The sequence below is a fragment of the Pseudoliparis swirei genome, chromosome 19 (genome assembly GCF_029220125.1).
Source record: "Pseudoliparis swirei isolate HS2019 ecotype Mariana Trench chromosome 19, NWPU_hadal_v1, whole genome shotgun sequence".
Classification (NCBI taxonomy): domain Eukaryota; kingdom Metazoa; phylum Chordata; class Actinopteri; order Perciformes; family Liparidae; genus Pseudoliparis; species Pseudoliparis swirei.
Window position 1 is genome coordinate 9,468,150 of NC_079406.1, and position 18,930 is coordinate 9,487,079.

The 18,930-nt window shown below is 39.7% G+C and overlaps 1 protein-coding gene across 2 annotated transcripts; it reads right to left on the minus strand.

Annotated features, from left to right (window-relative positions):
- Positions 1 to 712: 712 nt before the first annotated feature.
- On the minus strand, positions 713 to 18,930 carry enpp6 (ectonucleotide pyrophosphatase/phosphodiesterase 6). 2 transcript variants are annotated; one of them, XM_056439893.1, is made up of 8 exons: positions 18,672 to 18,930; positions 9,100 to 9,279; positions 7,446 to 7,557; positions 6,356 to 6,497; positions 6,073 to 6,252; positions 3,620 to 3,757; positions 3,308 to 3,431; positions 713 to 1,978 (listed from the first exon to the last, which is right to left on the minus strand). In XM_056439893.1, exons 1-8 carry the CDS (start codon positions 18,922 to 18,924, stop codon positions 1,773 to 1,775), a joined length of 1,335 nt encoding a protein of 444 aa, XP_056295868.1. In that variant the 5' UTR covers positions 18,925 to 18,930; the 3' UTR covers positions 713 to 1,772. The 2 variants fall into 2 exon arrangements, with proteins under 2 accessions (XP_056295868.1, XP_056295869.1); XM_056439894.1 differs by lacking the exon at positions 9,100 to 9,279.

An 18,930-nucleotide genomic window follows, 5' to 3' on the forward strand; every position in this document is an offset into this window, starting at 1 on the left:
GTCATTCCCAAGACATTTCCTTCCGGTCCCTCCCCTGCACAACTCTTTGAACTTAATATTTAACATCTAATTTCACGTGTCACTTTAAAACACATTACACTTTAACACACACTGTTATCTGTTTGTGCATTTTATTTGATCTTATACCATTGTAAATGTAATGTTTAAATTCTTGCACAATGTTGACTGTTGATTGTTGTTGTTTTGTTTGTCTTTCTAATGTATAGTCCAGTCGCCCAGTAAAATTCTTCGTGTGTCTAACACGCAAATAAATGATTCTGATTATGAAGTTGTTGCCCAATCCAAAAAAAATCTTAATTATAAAATTAAAAATAAATATACACTTTTATTAATCCCCAAGGGGAAATTAGTTCTCTGCATTTAACCCATCCTTAGTTATTAAGGAGCAGTGGGCTGCAGTGAAGCGCCCGGGAAGCAGCTGGGGGTTCAGTGCCTTGCTCAAGGTCACTTCGACTTGCAACTAATGGGGAGAGCGGGGATCGAACCCACAACCTTGCGGTTGCAGGACGGCCCTCTTACCCCACTGAGCTACAGCCACCCCACTAAATATAGTAGTATTATAATCAACCACCATACAGAGTGAACCTAAATGTCGTCTATTTGTGCTTTGCCAAATATAGAAAGTCTAACTTTTATTCATTCTCCTAAGTCCTAAGACATATTCTAGCCTTTACACATATTGAAAACAACGTCAGCATTATGTACTTTATGAAGTCTCTCAATCAAATTGTTCTGACATCAGAAAACATTCCTTCTCATCTGGATACACAGCAATGGCAAGACACGAGAGAAGAGGTTTACATTCAACAGCTTCAAGGTTACAAATACCCAGACATCAGTAATGCTTTCTATACAACTGTTTTATACGTCTGTACAATTTCCGAGAACCTTTCCTGCAAATAATATTGTAATTCCTACTCTTGTTCTATATAATAGCTTTAATTTGATATTTTAGCTAATACCACTTTTAAAATGTGGTTACTATTTTGTCTCGGCGCTTCACATCAGCCCACTGCTCCTAAGGATGGATTGAATCCAGAGAACACATTTCATGTATGAATGTATGTAAAAAAACATGTAATATGAATTTATTTCATAGATGTCCTGTAAATGTGTGTTGTATTGCTGTGATGAATGAGACCCCCGCGTCTCAATTAGATTACTTTTAGAAATAAAGGTTAAATAAACAAAAAAAAACTAAGAAATGTTCTCTATCAATTAATTGATTTATATTAATTGATAGTGTAACCTACACCGTTTAGTAAGAGAACAGTATGTGACATTTGTATAAAGACAAGCATACAATTTGTTTAAATTACCTTTATTAGTCATTTTTTAAAAAGTATTAAGAAAATATAGGAGGATAGTGACCTTTACCCAGAAATCAAAATCATTTTTATTGGCAAAGTATGTGAACACAAGGATTTTGACTCACTTTATAAACTAGGACCAGAAACCCTGAGACCCTGCATGTAGACCTGACAACTTTTCATGTTTTATTATGATTGACAAGGAGAATTTAAAGGTAATATAATTACCAAGTTGCTGTTATGCTGTACCTTCTACTGTAAAACTCTTCAGGCACTTTAAGTTATTGGTCCCTATAAATGCTCTAACTATTTTATGGCTGATTTTTTTCTGCCTGTTTTATATATCTTTCATTCGTTTCAGATGGAACAATGTTCTTATTCTTTCTAGCAGATCATTTCTAGACACAATCAGATGCCATAAAAAGTGAACCTTTCAATGCTTTACTCCCATAGTGCAAGCAGTATTCCGAGCATTCCCATACAGCAGAGGGTTGTGGATAGGGCTGGACCATCAGAGCCATTCAGGAAGGACTCGACCCGAGACCAGGACCCATTATTTGGCAAAGGTTTCACTCCCAACGTCGAGCACATCAAGTTGTAGATGTCCACCGATCGAATTGGAGCTGCCTTAAAGTTTTGCTTGAAGTCTGAATGAAATTAGGTAAATGTAATTAGATCTACATCTTAAACTAGCAAATACATGTGAATGTTGACAGCAGAAATGAACTGCAAAGCATTACTGAAAATCTGAAATGTAAGACTGGCAGAGTTGAAAGCAGAACTGCATACCACAAAGAGACAAGGAGCACAAATACATATCTATAAAAGACAGGAGCTAAACTGTCATATCAAAGCTGAACGTTTAGATGAATTAAGTCGTTAGACAGTAATATTTGGGTTGAAAAGATCCTATTATAGTTTTAGAGCTAGATAGAGTTACTCGAAGGAACCTTTATTTTGAAAGTGTTGAGTTTCCTGTTAACATACAAAAAACCTTCTGACTGTCTCTGGTAAAAGCCCTTTGGTCTGCTGACGTTGTTTTCACTCTGGGGACAGACAGGAGCCCTGTATTCTGAGAGAGTCCTGATTGGAGGTAAAAAAGGGCGTGTCCATTGACAATTTAAAATCTGATACGAACAGGAAGCCAATGAAAGGAAACTAGAACCGGTGAAAGAGGCCTTTTTCACAGCAGCTATTATTACACACCATCGATTTACATGTTATTATTGATAATGTGAATTGTTCCATTTAGGCCCTAGTATTCATTGTATGAATGGGTGAATGATGACAAATAGTGTTAAAGCACTGTGAGTGTGTCTCTCTACCAGCATTTAAAGGTTCACGTGGGGATTTCTTGGGGTTTAGGTTTGAGTAACAAAGTCTGTTAGATTCCGTCGTAAAATGTCCAGCACAAGATTCCCTGTTTTGATGTATACCACTTCTCTGTGGTATACACTGCTGACCCCTAAAGATCCCCAATCCCCCCTTAAAAAGACAACGAGTCCATGTGGGTCTCACAGTTAAAGTTAAGGAGTATAATTTTACAGTGGAGTGAAACATTTTCCAATTCCAAGAATGTTTTTGATATTTTAAAAAGAATAAGACGTAGAAAAAGAAAAGTTAGAGCAGAATTGTCATGAAGAGCTCAATATTTGTATATTACAATGTTTTGCAGATTAGAGTATGCAGAAGAAGTTAAGAATGTAAAAAAGATATGGTTAAAGTTGAAGAATTATGATTTGGATGACAATAGTAATATCATATAATAATATAGTAATATAATATCATATATTTTTTAGATCATATAATAGTATCTTTTAATCTCTTAAATCCAATCTGGTTTATTGGTCACGTCTGTTTTAGATAGTGGCTAACAGGAGAGGGGGAGGGTTGCTTTAGATTGAATTGTGAAGCAGAGAGATTATAGGAATAAAATAATGCACATATTGTACTATCAAATATGAATTGTTTGTTACCAGGTCCAGTCGCCACGAAAAACCCTCTCATGTCGAGAAACTCGTTGTCGTAACCATGCCAACCAGCTTGCCATGCTGACGGTGTCCCAGAGTCGTTTTTCCAGTATGGGAGTTTTGCCTTGTTCTAAGGGAACACAGATAAACGCACACACTACATCATTTTAACAAAAGATAGAACAAAGTGTGCAGTGATATTGTATCGGTCATGTGATCCATTTAGCTGCTAAATCGACCTTAGCTTGAATGGACCCTTTAAATTAGAGTTACATTTAGTGTTGCCTGATTGCTTTGTGTATGTATCAATGAAGTTACCTCAATAATGAACCAGCCAGGATCAGCCACCAGAGTCAGGGGGGAAACAAACTTCCCTGATCTTAAATTGAACCGTTCAGGGATCTCCTGTTTGGCATAGGCATTCATGTTTGGGATTTGGGTCAACATGGCATACACCTGGAATAACACACACACACACACACACACACACACACACACACACACAATTTAATCATTTTAACTAACCCTTCACTACTCCCGCAATAATACATTCAGCACAATCAGAAATATCTCCTTAATTAATGGACCCCATCAAAGATTTTCAAACATATCTATAAAATAAAAAGGCACGACTGAACATAATTGTTTTTGGGGGCGGCTGTAGCTAGATCGGGTTGTCCTTTAATCACATAGCTGGTGGTTCGGCCCCCGGTTTCTGGTAAATGCAGATAAAGTTGATTTGCTTTAAGGTTAAATTCATTAACTTTCTGTAGATTTTCAGCTTTTTTGAAACCTGTGTGGATAAAACAACACTTATGCTGTTATTGTCAGCATACTATTTGTATGGTTGTACAATGACACATATGCACCTTTTGATTTTATGATTTTTAAATTATTGACTGTGTTCTTGGCGGCAACTGTGGCCCGGAAGGTATCTTCAACCAGAGGATTGTCGGTTCAATCCCCCACTCCTCTAGTCCATGTCGATGTGTCTGTGGGCTTCCACTTCACCCCACTTTGCTCCAGAAGGCTGTCCCATCAGTGTATGAATGGGTGTGAATGGGTGAATGATAACATGGAGTGTTAAAGGACTTTGAGTGGTTGGAAGACTAGAAAAGTACTACACAAGTACAGTCCATGCACCATCTACTTTTACTGAACCTCCTCTAGTTGTTGCTATGGAACTAGACAGCATATATAACTCCCTTATGTGGGTCTGCCTGTTGTTATCTATCTATATTGTGTCGATGTATTGTGTATTTTTTTGTCTCCAGGTCCTCTCCGCCAGTCAACAATAAAAGAATGAAGATCTCGTGAACTGGTACACCAAGAGATCCTTTCTGCTCCTCTTCCCTCGGTGCATTTAAGTGACTGGACCCCGTGCATACCTTTGATACATCTCAAACTGTAATGATCTCTATTTTCATCCTGCTACTCCTTACATATGTGCTCAATGTATAAAAAGCAGATTAGGAGCTATGTCAATGCATTGTCAACAGACCGACGTTCTATCAGAGAAGTCTAGTTGGGAAATCAAGTTATAATTAAGCCAGTTACTTACATGCATGATAATACATTGATGGTTTCACTTTAAATCAATTATGCTGGAGTACAAAGACAGTACAAAAAGTGATATGACGCATTCAAATTTCTTCCAAATTCTACATTATGTATTTTTCTCTTTGTATCTATCTCTGCTTAATGCCATCATGCCTTGGAGTCATTTTTATCAGGAGGGCACAAGACCAATCGGTTTACACAGACCCCCTGACCAACCCAGAGATGAATAATAAAGAGACAATCAAGGGGGGGTTCATTTTTTGTCCTCCTTCCAGGAAAAACACTGCGTATTATTAAGAACTACTTGTTTCTGTAACAGCACGTATCCTGAGGCAGTGAGCACTCTCAACTCCTCATCATCAGTTCAGTCATTGAATGAACATAAAACGTGGCCCCTAGAAGGTCTCTTATTCACCCAATACTTATTTTAAAATGTACAAATAATTCCCTTTTGACATAACTCCATTCGTAGACAGAACTCTCAAACAAGACTCAGTTATTTTTTATATGAGAAACATCGGTTTTGGCATCGATAGTCAGCCACATTTGTATTTGAAACATCGGTATCAACCCAACAGTTCACGATTGGCGCATCCCTCCTTGTGTAAGGAATGTATTGTTCCCTCTAAACACAGTCCATCCTGACATATATTGTAAGTAATTTAAAAAGAAAGTAAGTATGAATGTTTTCACCACACAGACATGTTGTTTTTGCTTCTTTTCGGGGGTCCAAGTCTTAATTCGGGGGTTCACACCTCTCCAATCCCTCCCCATAATTCTAACTCTGGACCAAGCAGTCATTTAACCCTTGTGTTGCCTTAGGGTCATTTTGACCCGAATCAATATTACACCCTCCCCCCGCCTTAGGATTAATTTGACCCCATTCAATGTTTAATGTCGGTGTTCTTTCGGTAGTCAACAAACAAACATAATGTGCCTCACACTTAAACTTGGAAAACAATATTAATTCTAATAATTTTCTGGAGGTTTTAATTGCTGGCGTCAAATTGAACCCAAATGGTAAAATATGTTAGTAAATATAAAGGTAACAGGAGGGTGAAACATTGAATCGGGTCAAAATGACCCAAAGGCGGGGGGAGGGTGTAATATTGATTCGGGTCAAAATGACCCTAAGGCAACACAAGCGTTAAAGAGCATGCATTTTACTGGTTTATCAGCCATGAACAAAACCATTCTGATTGTGGCCTCACCGCTTGGTACTTGTTATCTTTGGGCCACAGACTGACCACTGGTCCTCTGTCCATCATCTTGGCAATATCTGACATGTTGATGTGCTTGTCCAGCTCTATGACCTTGTCCATCCACTGGAGCTCTGTCATACCATGGTCTGAAAATAGCATAATGTTGAGCTTGTCCATCATGCCTTTCTCCTGAGAAAACCACAAGAGACAGAAACGGATGGACAATGAGCTGCATGGCAGGAAGAGCCGTAGTAACTATAATTGTAGTAACAATAGTCGGGATATTACTGACTTTGATTATGCTGTTGAGTAACTGCAAAGCCTTATCCAGTTCTTGCACAGCTGCTCTGACCTCAGGAGACTTTGGACCGAAGTGATGGCCCTCCACATCTATTTTCTCATGATATATTGCTGCCATGTCTGCTTCGCCTGAGCTACACACACACACACACACACACACACACACACACACACACACACACACACTTGTAGCATCTGCTGCTATCATTATTGTTTATATTTTAATAGTTACATCACTGTCCCATGAAATCAAACCTAGACCTTTCAGGCTGTGTGAGACTTTAGACCGATATAGTTTTAATAATACCATCTAGAGGACATCTTTATTGATTAATTGTAAGAAATTGTTCTCCCAACATTTTGTCTGATCGGCTTGTTGAGTTAGAAGCTACCTCGTGCTGATACTTGTGTCATCGTCACTAAGAATTTTGAGAACACCATCAAACATTTACAAGGCTGTAGATGTAGGTCTGTCTTTGGGCCAGAGAGTTGGCGGTTTGATCCCCGGCTCTGCTAACCCTCGTCGACGTGTCCTTGAGCAAGACACTTAACCCTGAATTGCTCCCCGTAGCTGCGTCTACGGTGTATGAATGTAAGTCACTTTGGATAAAAGATACAGCTAAATGTAATGTAAAATGTAATGTTTCGTCCATATCCATAAACCTTGCTGTTCAGTCCTCTCTGTTCTGCTGTTATAGAAATGTCTGAACGAGCCACTAGCTCTCCATTTGTTCATAGACTCTCCTCCTCTGCAGAGTTTAGGCTGTGGACTTATAGGAAATTATGTTTGTTAAGGCCACTAAATGTATACATTTTGAACAAACAACTATATACAATCGGAGAAAAAACAAATAAAATAGTTTTTATGCAGCCTTGAAAACACTTCAAGGTAGAATCTTCAGAAAGTTCTGGAACAGAACCCTTCGGCTCTTAACAACTCATACTTGTGGCGATACAAGGTCTTGCTTTTGCTGCGTTTTCCCAGCGAACATTTCTTTTTACTGTCATAGTCAAGTCTCAAGTTGACTGTTATTTTCCGTGTTAGGAAAGCCATGGATCACAGGACATCATTGTGTTCTTACCTCAGGACATTCATAGCATTCCCTATTGAGTCTATGAAGTTTTGCGCTGATGGGTAGTCATAATATTCCTCACAGAATGTTGCGCGGGTACTCAGAATCTCCACTTCACAGCCTGAAGACAAACAAGAGATGGCTGCAGTATTTACAGTTTTTAGAATTGTTAACATTGCAAGTTAAAACATAAATGTCACCATTTGATGCACTGTACCGGATTGTAGCTACAGCTCATTTGCATCTGTAGTCCCTTTTGACAGACCATAACAAACATTAAAAACATACTCATGGTTGAATGCACGTATTGTAAGTCGCTTTGGATAAAAGTGTCTGCTAAATGATAGTAATGTGTTGTAATAAAACAATAGCAAACAGTACAGGATAAGGCACAATGCATCAGTGCATCACAAACTTTAACACATCGCAGTGTGTTCTGTAAATATGAAGACATCCATGCCAGTGCTTCACATGAGAAGTTGTTGGAGAAAATCGTATAACTTAGTTTGAACTCCTTAGAGTTAGCCAGCAGAAACAATTCTGCAACTTGTTATGATACTTGGTTGTGGAACAGATGTTTCCTAAAAATGTGGATTTGAGCAATAATAGAAGGAAGAATAACTGCATCATAAACTTCCCACAAATGACTCGCGGGTTCTGTAAAAGGTCATCTTGACCCAACCGGAGTGAATTGGGTGCCAGGTTCTTTCGGTAAGCCACAAAAAGTACACAACATGTTTGTGAAGAAGGAAGGGCTCTGGGTACTGACTCCAACAACTGATGTGATTGGGGAAAGGGCTGAATGTACACGACAAATATATGCTAAATATTCGAGACAGATGGATTTGTTTAACTTGTGACTGACTTTAGTCTGTGTACAACTGGAAGAGTTCAAGTTCTCACCAATGTGAGGGCCCGGGACAGAAGATGTTGTATGTGTACGTATCGTAAAGCCCTCTGAGAATAATGTGTCATTTGTGATTTTTTTGCGAAAAAAATAAATGTAATCAAATCCAGAATCTCTGGGTCTTGCTCTTAAGTTTTTTATTTTTATTTATACGTTTATTTGTCAGTCTTGAGCGACAGAGAGACTGACTGAGTGATGTAACAACCTGTTCTCTGACTGTTTTTTAAGGTAATTGTTGCACAATATACCCTTAAATAATAATGAACTAATATTGATGATTAGATTTGTGAAAAATCACCAATACAATAAATGTCAGTCTTCACCCTTTTGGAAGCACATCTGAATACCCTTCCACCAGTCACTTGGACGAGTGTCCAATGAGGGAGGAGCTTGTTGCGGGGTGCTGTAGCCGTCGCCAAGGAGCATTGAAGCTTTGCACGACTCCAGTGTGGGCAGCAGATAGCTGTCTCATAATCTCCACCAGTACATTACATACCTTATTTTTTCTTTAAACCAGCTTTCAAATGATTGTTTTTTATTACATTTTATTGTATTTCTTAATAAATTGTTACTTAATAACCAGTTGATTAATTGGTCCAAATGTATTTAGCTGATTAATGGTTAATTCTTAACATCTGAATGTTACACAGGCTGCTAATGAAAATAGAAATGCATCTGTTCTGTTAGAAGAGCATGTGATCCACAACTAAAAAGGCAGACAGCTTCAGTGTTCATGTTAACAATGGGTATGCTTACCAGGCCAGTAGTACATGAACACCTTCTTTCCCAGTTTCTGCATGGTGACCCACAATGGCTCTGATCCCTCCCACCAAAAAGACAACCGGCTGTCCTCGTTGCCCCCAATCAGAAACTCCTTGTTGGAGGTTTCATCCCACATGTAGTTTCCAGTCATCTGATGAATGTCACAGTGGCGACCTGACAACAATAAACAAAAAGCATTTTAAAAAACAGTTTTAGTCTTCAAAGCCTGATATTATTTCTCTGATACAAAATAGTTCCATTGTTGTCCAAAATCCGTAATCTTCACCATGAAAACACACTGTATTATTTAAAGAAAATAATAAGTCGTCAACAGAAATTAAACTATTCATGTATGCATCTAAGTTTTTTAAAGCTTCTTCAGTAAAACCGATGGTCTTGAAGCTGGAACATACACAGGAGGAGAAGACAAAAAGTATTTGGGAACAGACTAAAATATTGTTAGTTTTGATCTAAAACAAATTAAGAAACGAGGCTAAATAGTTAACATTCAGTTCAATTCAGTTTATTTTGTATAGCCCAAAATCACAAATGATCCGCAGAGGGCTTTACAGTCCGTGCACATACGACATTCCTGTGCCAGGACCTCACATCGGATCAGGAAACACTCCAAAAAGAACAAGAAAAAAACCTTTCACAGGGAAAAAAGGGAAGAAACCTTCAGGAGAGCAACAGAGGAGGATCCCCCTCCCCGGGTGGACAGAAGCAAGAGATGTCATGAGTACAGAATGAACAGAGTTACAGAGTTACAACACATTCAATGAATATGACAGAAATGTATGACTAATAAAGAGAAGAGGAGAGAGGAGCTCACTATATCCTAAAACGTCCCCCAGCAGCCTAGAGCAGCATATCGGGCTGGACCAGGTGAAGCATTTTAAATGTGTTTCTGTGATACAGGAGTTATGTGATCTCTTCTCTTAGTTTATGCGAGGACACGAGCTGCAGCATTCTGGATCAGGTATTGAGAAGGTGTCAATGAACAGTGTGTGTGTGTGTGTGTGTGTGTGTGTGTGTGTGTGTCCTGCCAGTGATTCTTTCCCCAAGAGAATGTGCTCTATCAAAACACACAGGGTCCAAAGCTCGCATACCATTGGCCAGGATGGGCTTTTGTTTATGGAGCTTCGTAAAATAGAGGACGTCAACTCAAAAGCATACATGAGTCTCACACACTCACACACACACACTCTCGATCTTTTCTATATTCACTAGGTTCTTTTTCAAATATTATTCTATTTAGTCAATTTTGATAATTGATATTACATTCTAAAAGAATAAATCAATCATTTATGATTTTCAGAACATCGCAAAATACTGAGATTATGTATCATATTGTTTTGTTCTCGGTGTAACTTGTATTGCTGAAATCTGAAAACACAGAGATGGTTAATCCTGACCTAGCCTGCTCAGCTCCATTGATAGGGAACATAACACAAAGTTCTTGTTATTTGTGTCATGGCCTGTATTCTGTACTTTCTTCTCCTTCTCACGGGTTCTCCCAGGGCCTGCAGACAACATCTAGTTGGAGATTGCCACGGGGTAGGCGGGGGGAAGGAAGATATGACTAATGTGTATAAAACTCTGTTCTAGTTGTCAGACCTCTGAGCCGTTGGTGGTGAAGAGCTTGGTCCATAAAAGCAGAGACAGCAGCACCGGCTCTGCTCTGGCACATAACATCTCGGTTACATGCCAAGGCTCATCACCCGGTTTCAACATGTTGGCCTTGTCTCAAAGAAGAAGTACGTCTGTGGGAATGGAAAAGAGATAACGTGCAGTTCAGCTTGTCTGAAGCATGTACTGTGTACTCCGCAAAGACGTTCACAATAAGTATACTTCTATTTCATTCTAAAATCTAAATTAATGCAATAATTTCCACCACAATGTCGCAATACTGCGGAAAAGAATAATTTAACCTTTTTTAACAAAATATTCCAAATTGATAGTTTAGTTGGACTACGTTTGGCCCGGCAGGACTATCCTCTGTCTGCTCTCTGTTCCTCTCGTTCTATGTCCTAAACTAAGGGGTGGGTGAAGTGAAATATAAAGCAGATCAGAACTGAAACAGACGAGTCACGATGACACATAACAATGACTCAAAGTTGAAAGGAGGTTCTGAACCACATTGTCATGCCTCAGTGATAACATATGGAAGCATAAAACAGAGTTATAACTAATCAGAAGTGTGTCTGTTCCTTTTTAGCAGCCTGGTGTCATCTACATGTGATTTAATCAAAGTCAACACAGCGGACACATTATGGCACTGTTTATGGTTTTATCTATCTCAAATATCTGTCTTGCTGCCCTTAGATGGCTGCAGGGGTGAATAAACTGAGCTGAAACAAGTTTTTTGGGGGATAAAGTCAGGGCTCTCAAGATATCAGTCAGTCGCGCCCAATTCCAGGTTGCTTGATTTTCATTGGTTGCTGGATTACATTTTACCCAGATACGGGGTTTTTTCTGATTGGCTATTGTGTAGCCCATTTCTTTTTTTTGATTGGCTGATAAGCGGCACCTCACAGCAGAACTCCAGGGGAGCGCTTGATTCCTCCACGGTGAGGGCAGCGCGGCTCATGTTTGCGCGCTGCGGCACGTTAAAACATTAAATAGCCGAGAGGTTTTTTCAGCGTGAGAAATACGATGTGTGGCGGGAGTGCGTGATTTAAGACGGAAATGCGTGAGTCTCACGCTCAATGCGTGACACTTGAGAGCCCTGTAAAGTAGATCATATAATCTCACAATACAACACAGACTCATGTTCTTGCAATAAACTCACCCTCTCAAAGTGAGTGAACTCTTGTATATTAATCATCTCTGTCCAATTCATGGCAACTACTCTGCTCATACATCTGTCCCAAACCCTCCCTTCCCCCACAGGTAAACACTGGTAGCTCCGTTACGTTGTTTAATCTGTTAGCATCGTTAGCTGTAGCTGCCAACTCAGCCATCTTTTAGAGAAAATAGTTTCCTGTATGTACAGACGGGTGTCGACCCCACATATTTAATTATATGTGGTCTATGAATATGAATCAAAAATAATCTGTAGGTATTCCATGAAAAATAAAATCAAATCATTTATTGGTTTTCGAGATATGCACATGCAAAAGAAAAGATGTACGCACTGTACGTATACAAAGATACTCAGACAAAAAACATACAAAACAAAAAATAAAATAAAGAATACATATCGTGTATAAATACGGGTAGGCATGCAACAAAAACCTGCACACAAGAAATGGGCTACACAATAGCCAATCAGGAAAAAAAACGTATCTGTTGTATCTGGGTAAGATTTAATCCAGCAACCAATGAAAATAAATGCACATACCTGCATACCCTAATATATACACACACTTAAATACTGTTAATTTACCCCACTCCCACAGTTGGCGACGCCCACCCTCCACCCCCGTCATACATCTCCAGATATTATATAAGGGAATGTATTATATTATGATACAATTATATATATATATTGTTGTATTTAGCTTAAAGCCGCGGACCAGGATAAGATAGTTCTTTCTGTAGGTATTCCTGTGCCTGCACTTCTTTTCAGATGTGCACTGTGTGTAAAGGAAGCTGCTGCTCCAGCTACTGAAAACATATTCATAACAAGGCTGTTGCTGCATAATCATGCAGTCAACATTCTGCATGAACGGTCCCTAAGGAGGACAATATTGTCCAACACAATTAGTGTCATTTCATTTCAGCCAGACTGACCAAATACACACAGTTTTGATCTCTGATCTCAGCCAACAGCTCCAGTTCTCTGAGGCGCCGTTTCAGCAAAAGCTAAGTGTCAAACTTCTTGTCCTGCATACTGCTGCATTTGTGCACCAATTTATGCTCGAAAAGTCTTTATTCTTGTCAAGGTAAACACTAAATTCAGACGGCAGGTGACAACTCAAAAAAGGAAAATATAATGTAACATAATGCAGTGAGGCTCTTAGGCATTCTGTATTGCTTTTATATATTGTAGTTTTGACTCCACTACATCTAAATATTGTACATTAGAGGATAGATCTCTGAGTTGTTTAGTTGCGGATTGAAACCCCCTTTATGCCGGCACCTACCTAATCTGTGTGTAACGATATTGAGCCGATCCAAAGACGAGGATTGTGACCAAGTATACATTTGTAAGCGAGCAGGAGAAGGTTTTGGCGAGCAGAAAAGCAGCGGAACAAGTTGTCCACAAGGGAACTTCTTCTCGAGGTCAAAGCAGGGTTTCCTCATTTTCAATTTAGCTCGCACAAGTAGAGATTTTCTGTGCGCAGTGACGTGGAAGTGCTTGTAAAAGTAATTTGCTTGCTCTGCTATTTAAAGTTGTGGGTCTCATTTATGATTTGGCCACACATTGATCTCTCTGCTCTGACTAAGCACACTGCACAAGTGGCATGGTGATAGTAATAAAGATCCTTTACTTGATAATACAATAATAAATTCATAAACACGTGGATTGGAATACTGGGTATTTCATGAATTGGTATCCTGGGCAATGAAAGAAGAATCATTTAATCAACACATGAATCATCAATAAATTGATAACATTCAAGAGGGACTGATAATTTGTTGGTATTCAGGTCAGTTTGTGGCGCTGCTGTCATCCATAGAAATAGTTTGCAGTTCTTTTTCCTGTTTTAAATGTTTTAAGAACTGGTCTAGTTCCCCTGTTTGGTGTTAGATAGATAGATAGATAGATATATACTTTATTAATCCCCAAGGGGAAATTTGTCGAGCCAGTAGCAGCAACACACAAGAATAAAAATAAAAATAAAAAACACAAATATAAGAAGGGTTAGGGTGATCTGGCAAGAGGTGAACTGTTGTAGAGCCTCATAGCCGTCGGCAGGAATGTTCTCCTGTATCTGTCCTTGTGGCAGCGGAGCGTGAGGAGACGTTTGGAGAAAGTACTCCTCTGTCCCTGTAGGAGGTGGTGGAGAGGGTGGTCCGGGTTGTCCTATATGGACACCAGTTTCTTCAACGTCCTCCTCTCCACCACCTGTTCCAGGTGCTCCAGCTGGCAGCCGATGATGGAGCCAGCCTTCCTAGTTTGTTAAGACGGCTGGTGTCACCGGCTCCGATGCTGCTCCCCCAGCAGACAATGGCAAAGTGCAGCACACTGGCCACAACCGACTGGTAGAATAACTCCAGCATCTTGCTGCACACGTTGAAGGATCGAAGCTTTCTCAGGAAAAAGAGTCGACTCATCCCCTTCTTGTACACAGCGTTGATGTTGGCCTTCCAGTTCAGTCGGCTGTCGATGGAGACGCCCAGGTACTTGTACTCCTCCACCATGTCCATGTTAATGTATATAATAGACCATCTGACTCCACTGTATTGCTTTATACTAATTCGATACTCCTCCATGTAATAACCTTGTCCAGTATCCATGTCTGTTGTCCTTCCAACCCTCCCATGAGTTCTTATGACTTGATAAGATCAAATAAGTCATCTTTTAGTGCCACACATTCCAAAAGTCATACCTGAGATTGAGTCCTCAGTCGTAGGGTTTTCTCCCCTTCAAAGTGAACCGTGTTGACTTCTTCTTCACAATTGTTTTCTCCTCCCACTGATAAGCCGCAATCCACTGTCATGTCATTCAATTCAATTCAGTTTATTTTGTATAGCACAACATCACAAATTACAAATTTGCCTCAGAGGATTTTACAATCTGTACACATACGACATCCCTCCCTGTCCCAGGACCTCACATCGGATCAGGAAACGCTCCAAAAAAATAAAATGTAAAAACACTTTCACAGGGAAAAAACGGGAAGAAACCGTCAGGAGAGCAACAGAGGAGGATCATTCTCCAGGATGGACAGAAGCAAGAGATTTCATGTGTAGAGATGGAAGCGTTACAGAGTTACAACACATTCAATGAGTATGACAGAGTGTATGAATAGTTGGTAGTAGGCATGGACCACGATCCAGACCTCCATGATCCATCAGGCAGATGGAGGTAGAGAGGAGGAGTGGGCGGGGCACATCAGCAGGGCCATGGCATGTATCCTTAATGCTGATTCTGCCAGTACATTCTGTGGATCGTTCTCCAGTAGCTTAACGGCACAACTTATGCTGCAACAGTGCTCTGAAGCCATGGCTCGTTATTTCATTTACACCTGCCTCTCGATCTTTAATCATATCGCTCCTTCCAAAATCGGAAAGAAAAAACATATTATTTCTCCGTGGCTCCATTTGCCCACTCTGCCCCCCAAGAGACAATGCTGAACAACTCACCATTTAAGGAAGGCAAAGAGGTCTCAACTCTCCCTTGACGTCTTTAGATGTCACATGACGGTTAATCAGACTGCAGTTGAAGAGGAAAATAACTGCCTGTTGTTTGATTTTGCAAAAGTCCCAGATGTATTATTAGTGGTAAAGCAGGGTCGTCCTTTAATCAGAGGATCTGTGGTTCGCTGCGCTGGTCCATGTTGATGGTTCGCTCCCATAGCTGCATTTACGGTCTATGAATGTTATTTAGTCCTGATTGTAGCCCTCCCATCAGTGTGTGAGTGGGTGAACGATAACAAGTAGTGTAAAAGTGCTTCTAGGGGTCGGAAGACTAGAAAGGCGCTGTACAAGTACAGGTCCATTTACCATCCACTGTGCAGCGCTGACTCATTTTCTCATTTCTCTTCTGAGTCACAAAATCGATGTTAAATCCTTCTCCCAGCTCGGTATAACTCCCTCTGCCGCAAATGCCGCCTCTGCCTCCATCACTATCTTTAAATCACTCCTACCACCAGCACTGGGCTCTGCGGATCATGCGTGTGTCTACTGCCCACATATAAAACCGTGTTAAAGAAAGAAAGCATAGAAGAACAACAATGCTCTACATCAGGTTGTGAAATGGTCTAGCAGGCTGATTGGTGAGTCCCAGCTGAGCCCAGAGTCTCTGTACAGCAGACGGTTACAACAGATAACCTCTTAACGGACGACTCGTATTGCACAGGGAGTTTCAGCTTCTTCCTTCTAGACAGAGGTATTTAGAACCACAGTGTAGAACTAAGTGGTATAAAAAACAGCGTTGTTCCAGCAGCCATTTTTCAGGTGAACAAATTAGAATTCTAACACTGATTTGTGGCTTTGTGTACTCTTATCATCGTGTCTGTCTTGATTGTGATGTGTGTCGAGTTGAATGCCTCACTTCCCATTGCAAACCAAGAAATAATAATTCTCCCATAATTTCGTCTAATAATTGTATTAATTTGCACAGCAACAGACAAACAGATTTGCAATGCTATGCAATGCTATGCAACTGTAAACAGACACTTCTGTTTGTCTGTTGTTATTTGCAATGCTATGCAACTGTAAACAGATTTGCAGGGCTATTCAATGCTATTCAAATTGACAAATAGACGAATCTGTTTGCATGTTGCTATTCGCAATGCAACTGTAAACACATTTGCAATGTTATGCAATGCTATGCAACTGCAAACATACAAATCTGTTTGTCTATTGTTATTTGCAATGCTACGCAACTGCAAACAGACACATCTATTTGTCTGTTGCTATTTGCAATGCTATGCAACTGCAAACAGATTTGCAATGTTATGCACATTGACAAACAGACTAATCTGTTTGTCTGTTGTTATTTGCAATGCTATGCAACTGCAAACATACAAATCTGTTTGTCTCTTCTTATTTGCAATGCTATGCAACTGCAAACAGACACAGCTATTTGTCTGTTGTTATTTGCAATTCTATGCAACTGACACAAATACACATATGTTTGTCTATTGTTATTTGCAATGCTATGTAACTGCAAACAGATTTGCAAAGCTATACAAAGCTATGCACCTGACAAACAGACAAACAGACTATTTTCTCTCCGCTACTGAAATGCGATACACAACTATTGTGTTAAAACGCAGCTTACTATTTAGTTACTATTTATAATATCGCACGCAACCGTATTATAAAAGCAATAAGGTACGAGAGGCAGTACTTTGCCGTCAATATGTCCGCTTCAAGGGAGTTGTTCGGCCCGACGCGCAGCGGATAGCCGGCAAACCCTTGAAGCAGACATTATTGACGAAAATGTACTGCTCGACAACTATTTTGTGCTGAAAGTTTACTATTTACTAACTATTTATAATGATGCACGCAACCCTCCTACCACTAATTTCTCGAGGCAGTACTGTATTGTCAATAATGTCCTGTTCAAGGGTTTACTGGCCCTCCGCGCAACTCCTTTGAAGCGGACATTATTGACGATACAGTACTGCCTCTCGTACCTTATTGCTTAAATAAAGTACACCTTGTGACACACTCCCAACCAATCAGAATGCTTGAATTCATCTACCCGTATTATAAATGTACATATTTATTATATTTATACACTGTACATATAATAGATAGATAGATAGATAGATGTATACTTTATTGATCCCGCAAGCGGGAAATTACAGGATGTAATATTTACTTAACATGTGTAACATTTACTTGTTTGTGAATTGAATTAATCCATGGATAGCGTTTTTATAGTTTTTTGTTTTGTCTGTTATATCTGTACTTCCTGTACTGGGTAGGTACACAAAAAAATCAAATATAATTTTTAATTATTGAAATTGAAAAAACAAAGAAATAAGTCAATGTTGTTAATAGTTGTTTAAAAAATGTAATGATAAGAATTTACCAAGAAATAAGAATACAATTGAATATGATTGCCTGATTTTTGTTTGTTTTTTGTTCAAAAAATCTCAGAAAACACTTTGAAGCTACTGCTTCATAGTCCTATTATTGCCATTTGATGACAATTGTTCATATACTGTAAACCTAAATAAGTCTATTTATTATTTTGAACAAAGGTTAAATGTTATTTCACAAGTTGTAAAAAGTGCCCCCAATTTATTTAAAAAAAAGATGTAAATTTAAATGATAGATAGATGGATAGATGTATAGATGGACAGATGGATGGATGGATAGATAGATAGATAGACAGATAGATAGATGGATAGACAGACATACATATATACATACATATAAATAGATAGATAGATAGATAGATAGTGCTCTGAACGGATCGGGCCCCGTCTACATCCGGGATATGGTCACACCGTACACCCCGGCACGTTCGCTCCGCTCGGCATCAACCAATCGGCTTGTGACTCCTGCACTTCGAGCTCATCACTCTACATCCAGACTGTTTGCTGTCCTGGCTCCTCAGTGGTGGAATGAGCTCCCCACTGACATCAGGACAGCAGAAAGTCTCTACATCTTCCGCCGGAGACTGAAAACACACCTTTCCCGACTATATCTGGATTAAAACACAGATTTGCACTTCAGTGGCACTTAAATAGCACTTACTTATGGTACTTTTGTAGTTCGACTATGTTTAGGAAATGTTACTTCCTGTATTCTTGTTGTTCTTAGTTTGTACTCTAGGTTGAAATGCACTTATTGTAAGTCGCTTTGGATAAAAGCGTCTGCTAAATGACATGTAATGCAATGTAATAGAAAGATAGATAGAAAGATAGATAGATTGATAGACAGACATACATATATACATACATATAAATAGATAGATAGATTGATTGATTGATTACCTGTCATTAATGAGTAGTAATTGGGGTAAGATAAAGACGGGAAGTCCGGGGTCATGTAGTCCACCTTCACGCCGTTGTCCACGAGTTGGCGGAGTCCGGGCAGAGCCTGCAGGTCGTCCATGTAGTCATAACGGAACCCGTCGATGAGGAACACGAGCAGCTGGTGGCCAGCGAGGCACTGCTGCCCCGCTCCGAGCAGCAGCAGCAGCGGCAGGAGCTGCAGGCAGAGCGCGGTGGTGCGTCTCGGAGACATGTTGCG

Coding starts and splice junctions, on each gene's coding strand:
- enpp6 (XM_056439893.1), bottom strand. CDS start 18,924: ATGTCTCCGAGACGCACCACCGCGCTCTGCCTGCAGCTCCTGCCGCTG. Junction 3,758..6,072: donor AAGATAACAAGTACCAAGCG/GTGAGGCCACAA, acceptor GTGTTATTCCAG/GTGTATGCCATGTTGACCCA. Junction 3,432..3,619: donor CTGGCTGGTTCATTATTGAG/GTAACTTCATTG, acceptor GTGTTCCCTTAG/AACAAGGCAAAACTCCCATA.